The sequence below is a fragment of the Colossoma macropomum genome, unplaced genomic scaffold, assembly GCF_904425465.1.
Source record: "Colossoma macropomum unplaced genomic scaffold, Colossoma_macropomum, whole genome shotgun sequence".
Lineage (NCBI taxonomy): Eukaryota > Metazoa > Chordata > Actinopteri > Characiformes > Serrasalmidae > Colossoma > Colossoma macropomum.
In genome coordinates, this window is record NW_023494787.1 from 5,965,437 (window position 1) to 5,981,313 (window position 15,877).

The window sequence follows — 15,877 nt, forward strand, 5'->3', positions numbered from 1 at the left end:
CCATTTTTATCAAATTCTTAGAAAGTTTCTTTTTTTGAGTCTTGGTTCCTCTCAGGGGTTTTTCCTCATGTTCTTAGGGAGTTTTTCTATTGAGTCTTGTCTCAGTGGTTCTTCTTCATGCTTTTAAGCCAGACAGACACTGTGTGATTTTAGAAATCTTGTTCTTTGGTGACTCACACTGTACGTTTGAATCGCCCATCCTATACGGCCAAAGTCTGCGATTTATATACTCACACTGTATGAAAACACTCGGTCCGACTGACATGACGTGACACAGGTGCTCACACTGCACATGAAATGCAGCCCTAATACTGTTTCATTCAAAACAACATGCTGCGCCTCCGAGTCCCGAGCAAAAACATTGGCTGAATCTCAAATCTCCCTGCTCCCTACATAGTGCACCACATATTAAAATTTGTTCCTGCACTCATAAAGTGCATCACATGTTTAATAAACAGCCTTCTGAGATTCAGCCATGTGTGCACAGTTCCATACTGGACAAACAGGGCACTATTTTGGTGTAAAAGCCAGATTCATTGACAAACTGCGACAACAGCTCTGCTAACTTGTGCCACACTGTGTGCTGAAGCTGAAGAGCAGGCGGTCTACAGGCAGCTCTACGAAGACAGAAAAATCACCATATTTATTTATGCCTCGCAATTCAACCCAGTCAAATGGAGCAAAGTCAGCATATACGGACGCTGGTGCCACAAATGTGGACTTGTTTTGCCTCCGTGTAGGACAGGTGGTTGTGACTGTGTGTGGTTTTGGGTGCAACTTTGAGAAATCGGTTCGTGAGGCTACTCAGACTGTGAGACAAGTGTGCAAAATTTCTGACATGTCAGAAATCCATCCGATCGTCCGACTGCTCGATCGGAGATCATTTGGGCAGTTAATCGGGCACTGTTTCTCATACTGCACAGCAAACGACGGCCAACGAAGGTGAAATCAGGCCCGATCATGAGATTCAGTCGGCTCCGACCAAACTGGGCTTAAAAATGGGCTTAAATTGCACAGTGTATGTCTGGCATTAGAGAGTTTCTCCTTTTGAGTCTCGGCTCCTCCTCATGTTCCTCCTCATAGTCTAAGCAAGATTTTCCTGACTGTCTCTCTCAGAGATGCTCATTGGGGGCCACATCCGCACTTCTAGAACATGCTGCTTTTAGATGTTGTAGACAGCGTGATATGAAACTGAAGTGAACTGATGAGTGGAAGAACTCTGTGAACTGTCTGTTACACGGCCTGCGTCACTGGGCTTCCTAGAACAGAGGGGGTTCAACCCGTAATGAGAGCGAACCGTCCCCTCGTTTCACCCAGTGACCTCCCACAGCCTCTCTGCATGTCTCTCTCTCTCTCCATCAGCAGTTTGTTTGGGTGCGTTTGCCTGTCAGAGGAGACCCTGATGCTCTGTCTTTAACCATTGAGCCAGAAAAGCTACACAGAACTCACAATCTCTTAAAACACGCAGAGACAATCAAATATAGATCAGAATAAACTAAAGCACAGCTCCTCTTCAGCACAAAGCTCATGTAATCTGAGAGACAAGCGGTCACTACGGCTACAACAATCACCGCAATGGTCGCATGGTGACTAGTAAGGAAACATTTCTATTCCATTTGTTTTGTTTGTTTCTTTGCTTTTGATTTTGTGATTTCATATTTCAATCTTGCATGCAGATAGGCTTGTGAAACAAAAAATTAAACTAAGTGGCAAAGGGCCTATTTTTTAAAATCAAATTTTTCTGTCTACTCTAGCCTAATTTGTAAACTCTTCAGACTATTTTATGTTCTGTGGCTCCACAGTGTCAGTAAATAATCATATTTTTGTGCATTAAATGTATATTTTTAAGCCTTTAATGATGACGCTTATTAAAATGAGGATATTGAACTGAACTGAACTGAACTGAACTAAATTGAATTGAACTGAATTGATTTTAATTGAATTGAATGGAATTGAACTGAAGTGAATTGAATTGAATTGAATTGAACAGACCTGGACTGAACTGAACTGAACTGAACTGGACTGGATTAAACTGATTTGAACTGAACTGAATTCAAGTGAAGTGAAATGAAATAAAGTGAAATTAATTTAACTGAAATGAACAGAACTGAACTGAATTGAACTAAATTGAATTGAATTGAATTGAACTGAAGTGAATCGAATTAAATTGAATTGAACAGACCTGGACTGAACTGAACTGAACTGGACTGGATTAAACTGATTTGAACCGAACTGAATTCAAGTGAAGTGAAATGAAATAAAGTGAAATTAATTTAACTGAAATGAACAGAACTGAACTGAATTGAACTAAATTGAATTGAATTGAGGTGAACTGAACTGAAGTGAAATTAAGTGAAGTGAAATTAATTTAACGGAACTAAATTGAACTGAAGTGAATTTGAGTTTAAGTGAAGTGAAATGAATTTAACTGAACTGAATTGAATTGAAATGAAGTGAACTGAACCGAATAGAAGTGAACTGAAATAAATGAGAAGTGAAATAAAGTAAACTAAATCAATTTGATATGATTCAATTCAATTCGATGTGGAAGCTGCAGTAGCAACTGAATTGCAACATTCCCAGTGAACACATTTATACAGAGAAAACGAGTGAGAGAGGTGCAGAGAAAGGAAAAAGTGAGAGAGAGAGACAAAGACAGAGTGAGACAGAGAAAGCAAGAGAAGAGGCGGAAATATCAAAGAGACAGAGAGAGAGAGAGAGAAAGAGAGAGAAAAAGAGAGAACAGGGAGAGAGAGAGAGAGAGAGAGAGAGAGAGAGAGAGAGAGAGAGAGAGAGCGGAAAAGTGAACAGGCCGGTCAGATTCAGGACAGGTGTCCCCACAGGACCTGAAAGAGAGCAGGCAGTCCTAAACTGTGACCTAAAAAACATGACACGGCCGGCTGTGTCCCCAGTACACACACACACACACACACACACACTTGCACGTGTAAGTCTGCTGAAACACACACACACAGCTCATCCCACATAACATCAGACATATCACACTCTCAGAGAGAGAGAGAGAGAGAGATAGAGAGTGAGAGAGAGTGAGAGAGAGAGAGAGAGAGAGAGAGAGAGAGAGAGAGAGAGACATAACCCTGCATGAGACAGAGGATCTTTCTCCCTCTCTCTCTCTCTTCAATCTCTTTCCTTGACTTTTCTTTCTTCATCTCTCTGTATATCATATATACATAGGCTATATATATCAATCATCTGTCCGCTTCTCTCTCTCTCTTTTCCTCTTCTCTCCCTCCCTCTCTCTCACTCTTCCCTCTCTCTCTTTCCTCTACACTCCTGCTCTCACACTCTTTTTTTCACTTTTTCTTTCCTCACACTCCCTCCTTCTCTTCTCTCTCTCTCTCCCTCTCTTCTTTCTCCCCTCCGCTCTCTCTCTCTGTCTCTCTCTCTCTCTCTCTCTCTCTCTCTCAAAATAATCAGACTGATCCAATCAGACTCCAACCATTAGAGATTATATTCCTCAGAGCGCTGCTGTAGAGATTACCTGACCCGTCCGGTCTGCAGACATACAGCGCACACGTTCAGATTACTGTCCACACAGAATAAACACAGAGTCTGTACAGTGTCAAAGCACTGAATGTTCTGAATGAGCTGAAAACGCCAGCCCAATCGGCGCAAAAGTGTTTTTATTTTCATATTGAGACTATCGTGATCAGCACAGCATGAAACCACACAGTCTAATGTGTAACCAGTAATGAGTATATATATGTAACCAATAATGTTATATATAAAATATAACAAGCATCTGCAAAACAGTAACTTTACAGGAGAAGGAAAAAACATATTTCTTTTAATGTAAGTCAATGGAACCAGACAGTTTTCCAAGTAATTTTGGGTCATTTCTTTTGTTCAGTTCATCATGAAATTTACATATAATGTAAAGGGCAACAGGCATTTTTCAAATAATCTCAAAAACTTAAAAACATCAGAAATGGAGACACGAACTGAACTGAACTTAATCAATTTGATATGTCAACAGTCCTAGTGAACACATTTATACAGAGAAAAGAGTGAAAGAGGCAGCAAAGCGAGAGAGAGACAAAGACAGACAGTGAGAGAGAGAGAGAGAGAGAGAGAGATTTATATATATATATATATAATCTCAAAACCTTTGCACCATATTTTATGTTTTTCCCCCCAGTATGTTAAATTCAACAAATAAACAGTAATTGTCTACTAAAATGTATAGGAGTGTGTTCTCTGCAGAGGATGTGTGACTCAAACATGAATGTTTTTTTAATCTATAGCTATCATGAGTTCTAGAGCAGGCTAAAAACAAGACCCTTCTGTAAGTAGGGGAATAAATGCATGACTGGTGACGTAAATGTTCCTCATGTGAAAATGATGTCCAGTAAATCCAGAGCTGGAGGCCACACTTTTTCCAGTGAGGGCTACTATGTACAATAGAACTACACTATTTTGGACACAGCTGCAGCTTAGTCTTTGTCTCCAGGACTGCAGATTCCCTCAAGACACCTTCTCCAGCCCATCTGACTTATATTTCCCTCCACACTGGGTGCAAATGAGCTCCAGCACCAGAACTTTAACGCAATGTCCCAGAGATATTATGAGGTCTCTGAGTGAAAATGAAGTGATAATCTGGGTCACCTCTCTAAAGTATGGGGAAAAACAACAGGGGTAAATGTGTGTCTGCTGCATCAGACACTGTCTGTTAGTCAAACTGCTCCGGAGCAGCCTCACATGAGCATAAGGTCACCATGGCTAATGCCAAGTGTGAGCTAGAGGGGTATAAAGCCTCCCAGCATTGGGCTGTGGAGGAGTGGAACTGTGTTCTCCGGAGTGATGGAGCTCCCGTTGGGATGAGTTGGAGCGATCCAAAACATCAGTACCTGACCTCACTAATGCTCTTGTGGCTGAATGCAATCAAATCCTCAGAGCAATGTTCCAACATGTAGTGTATAACCTTCCCAGAAGAGTAGATGAAGCAAAGAAGGACCCTATTAACACCCTTGAAACACTGGATGAGCAGGTGTCTACAAACTTTTGGACACATTATAAAAAGCTACATCTAAAAGCATGGAGAACAATTTCACTGAACACGAGTCAGATTGGTAAGAGTTCGTCTGGTCAGCCCTTACCTTGCAGGCGAGTTTCTCCACGAGGGCAATGATGGAGTTCTTGAAGAGTGTAGCAGCAGTCAGTGGTCGCTTGGTCACCTCTGTGATGCTCAGCTTACCATCAGGCCACATTTCCTTCAGCACCGGGTCCGAACTGCAGAGGAAAATGACAGGCAATGACAAGAGGAGCTCAAAACAGGGTAAAAAAATCAATACAAGTTTCATTAGTAGTGGATACTATTATCTTTAAAAATGGACAATCATCAGATTAGGCTTCAAAATATCAAGCCTGTTTGTAGATATGAAATGCAGGGGGCACAACCTGACACACTTTGTTGATTGATGAATAATGTTAGAACTATTTGAGCAAGATTTATATTTCTATGCACTGTAAAAAATCCAACTCACATTGACCTATGTAGCATGTTTTGTTAGATAAATTAGGAATTTGAAAAAATATTGGTTGAAAATATCAATTTTAGTGAGTCCAAAACCAACTGCTTTAGTACCAGAAACACAAAAAAATGTAGTCAGAACAACTCAAAGTTAGAAACACTTAAATTTGCCCCCGACCAAATTTTTTTTCAACATAATTTTTGCCTTAACCATTTGAGCACTTGTCCAAAGACCAGTGATGCCATAGTTGGCCTCAACTGAGAGCTCAGAAAATGTCTGGTGTTTAATGGAAGGGTTCTGTGAGGGCCAGTCAAGTTCTTCCACACCAAACTCACCCAGCCATGACTTTATGGAGCTGCTTTGTGCACTGGGGCTCAGTCATGCTGGAACAGGAAAGGTTCCTCCACAAACTGTTCCCACAAAGTTGAAAGCATAGAATTGTCCAAATTGTCTTGGTGCTGAAGCATTAAGATTCCCCTTCACTGGAACTAAGGGGCCTCAGCCAACCCCTGAAAAACAACCTCATATCATCATCCCTCCTCCACCAAACTTTACAGCTGGCACAGTGCAGTCAGGCAGGTAACATTCTCCTGGCATTTACCAAACCCAGACTCATCCATCAGACTGACAGATAGAGAAGTGTGATTCGTCACTCCACACAATACATTTCCGCTGCTCCAGAGTCCAGTGGCGTCGTGTTTTACACCACTCCATCCCACGCTTGGCATTGTGTTTGGTGATGTAAGGCTTTAATGCAGCTGCTCGGCCATGGAAACCCTGCCACGAAGCTCCCAATGCACAGTTTTTGTGCTGATGTTGATGCCAGAGGAGGTTTGGATTCTGCAGTTATTGATCAGCAGAGTGTTGGTGACTTTTATGCACTATGGTCCTCAGCACTCGGCAACCCGCTCTGTAACTTTACATGATCTGACACTTCATGGCTGAGTTGCTGTGGTTCCTAAATGCTTCTACTGTTCAATAATGCCACTCACAGTTGATCGTAGAATATCTAGGAGGGACGACATTTTGCAAACTGACTTCTTGCAACGGTGGCATCCTATTACAGCACCGCACTCAGATTCAGTGAAGAAGTGACCCACAGAATGACCCATTCTTTCACTAATGTGTGTAAAGGCAGGCTGCTTGACCAGGTGCTTGATTTTATACACCTGCAGAAAAGGGACTGAATGAAACACCTGAATTCAATGATTAAGTCTTCCAATATTTTTGTCCATAACGTGTATGTAGGCCTGTCTCCCTGAAATAATGCAAACTTTTATTATTATTGGTTGCATGTATTTGATATATTTTTATCCTTCTACTATTTTATCATTACTATTATTGTCTTAATATTTTTGTTTTTTTCTATTTAATTTTTTTTTCTAACCCAACTTAGTTTTATGGTTTATGGTTTTGTTCAAAATAATTAATTAATCTTTGATGAGGGATCTTTTTATCTCAGAATGAATTTACTTCCATTAAAGGTTGTTTTTTTCCTCAGTTTCTCAGTGTGAGATTAAGCTAACTCACCAAAAGATGAAATTTTCATAACCCCTTTTTACTCATCTTTACCAGGGGTGCCGATAATTGTGGAGGAGACTGCGTATATCAGCTTCCTCTCTCTTACTGGTCTTTAATATTCTCTTTAACTTCTTGACCTCCTTGTCAATGAAATGCGTGAACCCGCCCCCTACGAAGCACATCTTGCCTCTTTTGAAGTGCGAGGCATCTGAACAGCCCTTTCGTTTGCATGTTCACTCAGACATTTTACAAAATATGACAGACGAGGACGACAAGAAACATGAAAAAGCCTCTCCAGCTCTACCTGTTATACATCAGCCGTTTGAAATCCTGGAAAAGCGGGTCCTTGTTCTTGTCAAGAAAGCCTTCCACTGAATACCTGAGAAAGAGAGGGGGAAATTGATTGGTCTCGACACAAAGAGAGCAAGTCATAGATCAGCGGAGTGAGTCAGAGACGGGGAAGAGCTGAGGCTCTGAAACAGGGCCTGAACTGTGAGTCAGCCTGAGCAGGTCAGAGTGAGTCACTGTGGACAGGTACGACTGCACTAATGCAGTGTTTCACACTGATTGGAGCTTAAAGTGCGTATTAATCAACCGCTCTCACCACTTCGACGTATTAGCACGCGCTAATCAAATTAGCCCAAAACACAATTACGTAAGTGCACTTTGTCAATTTGTGTGGATGTGAAAACAAACTCAGATCAAACAAGCAGTGAAAGGAAAGAAAAACAAACAAACAAGCGCTGCTCACTCAGGCTGGACGGAGGGATCGTGCTGGTCAGGTAAAGTGTTGAACCTGTGTGTGAGATTAATCACAGATGTGCTCTGACACTACAACACACACATTTGCTCATTCACACACACACACACATACACTCGCTGGCCACTTTATTAGAAACACCAACCTTGTATCTACACTCTGTCCATTCTATCAGCTCCACTTACCATATAGATGCACGTTGTAGACTGTAGTCTGTCTGTTTCTATGTATAATATTTTAACCCACCCTTACCCTGGTTATCAATGATCAGGACCCCCTCTGGACCACCACAGAGGAGGTATCATTTTCAATATAAGGCACACTAGAGCTCGATTGGCTTGTTTTTCTCAAGGTTTTTTACGCTTTTAATCTGATCTGTTGAATTTAACAAATTGAGGAAAAAAATGACATAAAATGCAATCTATGCAAAATTTAAAGCACATTTTATATAAAAGTTTTAGTTTTTTACAATATGTTGTATGTAAAATTTGTCATATTTAAGTGTGTTAACTCATTTTCACTTTGAAAAATAATAAAAAAAAAAACATCATTTGACCAAGGGCGCACAAACTTTTGCATACGACCGGTGTACAGGCGACCTTTATTCAAAGACACATTTTTTTAGCCACTTCACCTTCTTACTTGTTCTCTCGCTCACACACATCCACCCAACCACACAGCTCACTCACACACACACGTGAATGGGCACATGGCTGGGATTGTGTGTGTGTGTGTGTGTGTGTGTGTGGCTGGAATCAGGGGAGACCAGCGATGATCAGGACACAGGGAACAACAACACACACACTAAAGAACATAATCACTTCAAACAGAGTGAAATAGATTTTATATAGATAGATATAAACATATATAGATATAAATAGAAAGGTTTCCATATAGAGCTTTTAGAGGTGGACATCTGGTTCCTATCACCACCATTGTGAACAGTTCTGACTCTGTAGCATTCTCCTTAAGTCATGTCCAGTGGAGGTAAGTGAGATTAATATTTCATGTTTATAGATAACAGTGTACCATACAGGATCAGAAACCACACAATCAAGTCTATTAGAGATTACTTAATAGCAGGTTTAGACTAGTGTGAGATGATTTAGATGTGCAGTCTGATGCTAATTTGAGGGATATGAGCTTCTATTACTTGTTCTACTACATTTAATCTTATTACTCCCGATTTTTTAAAAGAATCTGATCTTTCTGATGGTCAATGGTTCACATTTGTGTCACTGGCATACATTCAAATCAATAATGGCATGTAAATGATCCACATGCTTCATCAACAACAACAACAAATGAACAAACAAGCAGCACAAGCACTCATCACACAGATCTGATCAGCTCTCTGCTGTTCCTGATTAGAGGAGAAGGTGAATAAAACTCAGATGCTTTAATGTCTCAGTAGAAACTTGACAGAAACTTCAAACCACGCTATAAACACCAATACGTGCAGTGGGAAAATTTTATGATCTATGATCTGACCATTGATTGACCCTACTGACCCCGACCACTACACAGCACATGTAAGCAGTAATGAATAAGTATATTACTTATTACTTATCAATCACATTATCTATTACTTAATCAATTACTTATTCTTTAAGAAGTGTTACCCTCATTGTAACTGTGGTTGTTGATGTTGTTGCTATTAGTGCTGCTCTAATAAGGGAATTCTTTCAGAAGACAATAGGTGCATCATGAAGAGAGAAGAGGGAGAGAGATGAAAGAGAGAGAGAGAGTGAAGTAATGAAGTAGGTCAGAGTGGGGGGGTACTGAGGGGGCGGCCAAGGGGAGGGTAAATTTAGACCTCCTTCACACACACACACACACACACACACACACACACACACACACACACACACAGGAGAGCCTGAGGGACATCACAGTGTGTGTGTAGTCGGAAGGGAGGTGATGGTGGGGGGGCAGGAGGAGGGGTGACAACTCAGTTCCGACAGCCCTGATCCCTCAGGGACCTGACTTAGAGAGAGACAGAGAGAGAGAGAGAGAGAGAGACTACAAAAAGAGAAAAGAGAGAGATGGTGAATAGAGAGAGAGCGAGTAGAGACAGAGTAGAGACATAGAGAGTAGAGAGAGAGAGGAAAAAGAGAGACTACAAAGAGAGAAAGGGATAATATATAGAGAGAGAGAGTAGAGACAGAGTAGAGAGATAGGGAGTAAAAAAAGAGAATAGAGAGAGGGAATAGAGAAAGAGAGAGAGAGAGAGAGAGAGAGTGGAGAGAGATAGAAAAAGAGAGACTACAAAGAAAGAGACAGGGAGAATAGAGAGAGAGGGTAGAGACAGAGTAAAGAGAGAGAGAGAGGAAAAAGAGAGACTACAAAGAAAGAGACAGGGAGAATAGAGAGAGAGGGTAGAGACAGAGTAAAGAGAGAGAGAGAGGAAAAAGAGAGACTACAAAGAGAGAGAGAGAGAGGGCAGGGAGAGAGAGAAAGAAAAGAGGCAGAGAAAGAAGAGACAGAGAGATAGAAATAAACAGTGGAAGAGACGAGCATCAACACAGACAGACAGACAGACAGACAGAGGGAGAGAGGTGGAGGAGCTCAGACAGAGTTGACCTTCAGTCACACGGTCACATCAACATCCTCAAACACTTTCAAACAGGAGCCCAAATGAACTGACACTGCTAAAGCTCTGATCATCATCCGCTTTCGCCACTAACACTGTCACCATGGTAACCTTTCCATGTTGGTATGGTCGCGTACCGCTCTGAGGCACGGAACGCCGGGATTCTCAGAGCCAACATGTGAACACAGCACGAGCGGTTTGGCTTCTGAATCGGCCTTTAATGTTATTTAGTGTTTAGGGGGCAGATTCCTCTGCACATCTGACCCATTTACTAATTATATGATCTGAGTGACTCCAGCGACTGTGTGTTTATACCCAGCGCAGCTCTCCACAGCATGATTTACTGATGTAGTTTAAGGCCCTGTTCAGGTCAAACCGCACGCCAAGCACATAGGATATAAAACACGTCTCAGCACAGCTCCCCTCACCGTCATCGCCATCATAATAGAGCAGCGGAGAAAATGAGGTGAAAAATGTGTCGTCTATTTTCGTTCTCTCTGCTCTTCCTTCCTCTGTGAGGGAAAAAAGGCCCACCAGCTCCTAAATTAGGACAGCGCCCTTGAGTTACGGAGTTACAGAAAATTCCTGCACCAGCAGCAACTTTGCTGCCTTTGTATTCAAACGCGTTCTGCTGTCCTCATACAGCACATCTGAGACTTGTTTCTCTGCATAACTTAGTTACTGAGATGTAAACAAGTCATTTAGAGTGGTTTGATGTGAAGGTTCAGATATCTTGGTGATAGGAACCGGGGGTCGCCATGACTACAACACAAATATAGACAATTTATTTACTGTCAAAACCACCAGTGAACCTACACGAGTCTTTAGTCTTTATATATATTTATACAACAAATAGTTCCGGCCACGCAAGCTGATTGGTTGAGAAGCGTTCTAACTGTGCTGTTATTTCGCCATAACAACACTGTATCACTCCGCCGAGACGCCGTTGCTAAGCAATGACTTAGACTGCTGTAGGAGACGCTCAAGCCATTTGAACGTTTTTACTTCTTACTTTGCCACAAACAGAAAATGGACACTTTTAAGATCACGTTTGACCGACAGTTGATTTGGTCAGACTCTGAAGATGAGACGACACTAAATTCCCAAACTGTCATCACCACTGAGCAGCTTTTCAGTCGGCAGCTGTGACAAGAACAGCTAAACAACCTGGAATCAGCCAGAAATGAACCCAAATCCATTCGCCAAACTAAATGGGCTGTAAGATGCTTTACAGACTGGCTGGAACAAAACAACATTAATACTGATCTGGCAAAAACTGACAGAACTGAGCTAAACTTGATATTGCGGCAGTTTTATGGCTCAGTCTGTACTTCAAAAGGCGAGGCTTACAGCAGACTGAGCAGTGTGTGGGCGGAGTTCGTTACTCTGACGTAGCAACAACCTGCTTGTTGAGGAACTATAATTTGGTGAAGGAACTGCGAACATTAAAACATATTAAACGCCGCGTTCACGGCCCAGTTTATTAATTTATTACTTCATTTATTTAACTGTTGTATAATAGCAATAGAACGCTCAAGGAGTGTGTTATCGCGAAATATGTGATGATCTACGGCGACCAAATCACAGCCGTGATGTTATTTCATGATAACACACTCCCTCTCGTCTTCTATTGCTTAAATAAAGAACAAATAAAGCGACGTAACGATGATAAGGTAAGTTTATTTGTTCAGACAGCTATAAAAAACCATAATAATTTACCAATTTGTCCCTTTCAAAGATATATGGCTAAATGTAGACTGCCTAACTTAGCTAGCTAGAAGGTCTGCATTGTTCTCTATGCAATGCATGTTTTTGCATTAAAGATATACACAAATGAGCAAGCGGGCAAAATGTCTTCAAGTTCAAGTGACAGAGAAAAGCAGACAGTTTCATCAACTCATTCAGCAGCTGGGAGTTTTCACATAACTTATAGCTAACTATGTCTTGCAAAGGCAGCCTACATTTAGCGATATATCACGAAAGGGAGAAACTGGTAGTCTGAACAAATAAACTTACTTTATTATCTTTATGTCGCTTTATTTGTTCTTGTGCCACATGTTGCCATTTTATATAAGTATATATACATATATAATTTTTTTTCATTTAGTATCGGGTGCTCACCTCATAGTATCTGGTGCTCACTTGATAGTATTGGGTGCTCACCTCATATTATCAGGTGCTAACCACACAGTATTGCACACTCACCACACAGTAACTGGTGCTCACTTGATAGTACTGTGTACTCACTATATATTATCTGATGCTCACCTGATAGTATTGGGTGCTCACCACATAGTATCAGGAGCTCAACACATGGTATTGCGTGCTCACCACATAGTAACTGGGGCTCACCTAATAGTATTGGTTGCTCACTTGATAGTATTGGGTTCTCACTTGATAGTATCTGGTGCGCACCAGATTTTTACCTAAAAAAAAATACACCACGTCCCTTCACGGGCTCAGTATTGTATTGCATCAACCATGATGATTTTTCTTTAAAAAATCTGCTCAAAATGGGCCGTTTTTACAGCTTATTTTCCATATATGTACCGCATGGACTGAGAAGTGAACAGTGCGCAGTTTGTAGAAGCAAGAAAAAGATCACCACACTAATAATAATCTCGGTCTGCGGGTCTCTCTGAGAGCAGTGTGCTGTCACAGCAGGTGGACTGGGGGATTACCGTTAACACTTATGTACCAACCAGTTCTCCTGAGAGTTTTTAGCACATGTGAAGTTTACGCTGAGGGAATACAGGGCCATTATTCCAGCCACAGCTGCTGGAGGGCCTGGAAACGTGAAGCCAAGCACTTAACCACAATTCAGATGAGTCATACAGCAGAGTGGGTGCCATTTGGGACCACTCTGACACTGCTTAGCTTCTAATCTCTTGGAAAATATATAATATGAGAAGATGTTGTGCTTCATTAAAGAGCTCATATCCTGCATTATTCTTGCATTTTTATTACCACTTATGATGTTTGTGAGTTTTTATGTACCAAAAATTTTGAAACAGGCTGTTTTCGTTACTGCATGCTTTGAAATTTTAACAGTGTTTACGGACTACGTCAAAGTTTTTGATCTCAAAAAAGTGAAGTAAATCAATTTTTGTGGAAATTAAGTGGAAATTAAGTAGAAATAAAAACTATTTACATTAATGTATATTAAGGTTAACACTTTCTTCTTTCTGTTTTACTGTTACCACTTTGGAGATGCAAGGTTTTGTTACAGCAGCGATGATATGTAAGGAAAAAAGGAAGAAGGAAAATCTTTAAAAGATTTGTTAATATAAGATTAAAAAAAAATTGAAAATATAAAACTGTTGACAGTGTAAAGGACAGCTGGAAAGTATCAAAAAATGAAAAACATAAAAACGTAATTAAAGATGGATTCCACTGATTTTTAAACATTTCTGCATAATTAAATGATTCTGAGTCGTTCAGAGTGGTTTGGTGTGAAACGCTCTGTTCGAGAGAAACTTACAGAGTCAGAATTGTTCACAGTGGTGGTGATAGGAACCAGACGTCCACCTCTAAAAGCTCCATCACAGAAAGATGTTACATGAAATGGTTATGAATTCACTGCCTGATGACACTGTCTTATGATAGTTTTGAGAAGATTTAGACTAAGATGTATTTTTATACACATTCATGGTGGCAAAGAAAGTTTTTTCAGATTTAACACCATTTTATCATCAACATTATATATAAACCTAATGAGACACGTGTAGGCTCACTGGTGGTCTTGGATGGTAAATAAAATGGTATATTTGTGCTGTAGACAAAGAAATCTCTAAAGATTCTCTTCAATGAAGCACTTCACATCAAACCACTCTGAATGAGTTTGTTTACATCTCAGCAATTTAACTGTGCGGGAAGTTTGGAAAATCAGTGGACTTCCCCTTCAACATCTTCAGAGCTGGAAGAAAGTACTCTAAACTCACGTGACGTCACCAGCGTAGTGTCGGATGCGGAAGTGCCGGTGGAACTCCATGCTCTTGTCAGTCGGGTTCAGCTGGGAGAGAACAGTTAAAGAGAGGTCAACTGAATGTGGTCACAACATCAAGAGTACAAAAAGATGAGACACGTTACAGACTGCAGTCCATCTGTTGCTACACAGTTTATCAGCCCTCTCTACTCATTGATTACCGGTCAGTTTCTGATCACAGGACAGCTGCTGTCTAGTCAAAATATCCAGACAAGAGCAGTTCTGTGTCAGAAACTGACCACTGATGAAGGACTAGAGGATGAAGAACACAAACTGTGCAGCCTTGAACCAGCAAAGTGGAGCTACAAGAGAGGGGTTTCTGATAAAGTGGCCAGAGAAACTGTGTTGATTGTGAATGATCTGAAACACTGCAGAGCATTTAACTAGAAGTTGGTGTGATTCTGTTCCAGCGAATGAGCCTTCAGATGGTCAGTCACCGACCGTATCCTCTCAAACTAAGAGTGACAGACGTGATTAATTCAGCAGTGATAGTAAGAATCTCCACAGCTGCAGTAAATACTCTGTGGTTTACAGCTTCTGAGCGCCAGGCTAGGCTGTGATGTCTTGACTCTAACCAGCAATACTGTGGAAATGCTGCTCCCTGCTGACCAGGCCGACTGACTGCAGCAGCACCCAATAACAAAGAGCAGGTCAAGCAGCAATGCCACAGCTTATTACTAATAACAATATTAATAACATTAAATATTACAATATTCTCCAAATATCAATCAGAAATTTGTCCCCGAGTGGCAAATTCATGTACAGGCACAGTCGTATGCATGAGGGCAGACTCAGTGAGAACTCCCCCCAAAAAATCTTGTGCACCTCCTGTGTTTTTAAGTTTCAGTAAAACACAGTGTGATACCCTGCTTGTCCATTATTCGTGTAGCTTATTCGTGCCAGATTGCAGTGTTTTAGCAGCCCAAAAAACAGGCTAAGAAAAATGTGGGATGAGAAATGCATGACAGCTCTGTCCAAGAGGCCACACATTCAGGAGTACAGCAGACAGCCAAAGATCTGCCCATTGAGGAAATCTGTCCACAACATTCAGCACATCCCTAAAATGCAGCCAATACAAAGTGATGCACGCAAACACACCTGTGTTAATGGATGTAGCCTTTTAAACCCTGTGAAGGTAACTTTCATTGTGCCACTACAAACCAAGTTCCAAAAAAGTTGGGGGCAGTTGGTAAAATGCAAATAAAAACAGAAGGTAGTGATATTTAAATCTACTTTGACCTGTATTTGAACAAAACAGTACAACAATGAGATATTTAATGCTTTTTATTATCAGCTTCACTATATATAAATATAAATAGCTCCACTATTTTTTGTTAATATAAACTCATTCTTAAATTGAGGCCTGCTGTATGTTCCAAAAATGTGGGATGGGGCAATTTAAGACTAGGAACACTATGAAACATTCAAAAAATCATCTTAAACTTGCTTTGGTTTGTTAATGGGTAACTTGCACTTCTGTGAAAGCAAAATTAACACTCCACACATTTTGGAGAAACATATGCTGC

At 40.8% G+C, this 15,877-nt stretch overlaps 1 protein-coding gene across 1 annotated transcript in view; it reads right to left on the reverse strand.

Moving 5' to 3' along the window:
* The window catches only part of myo1g (myosin IG), a 95,333-nt gene that overhangs the window by 51,979 nt on the left and 27,477 nt on the right, over positions 1–15,877 (reverse strand). The window contains exons 12-14 of the mRNA XM_036565959.1: positions 14,308–14,378; positions 7,318–7,392; positions 5,118–5,250 (exon numbers count right to left, since the gene is read on the reverse strand). Coding sequence (XP_036421852.1) covers positions 5,118–5,250; positions 7,318–7,392; positions 14,308–14,378 — 279 coding nt within the window. The remainder of the gene's footprint in view (positions 1–5,117; positions 5,251–7,317; positions 7,393–14,307; positions 14,379–15,877) is intronic.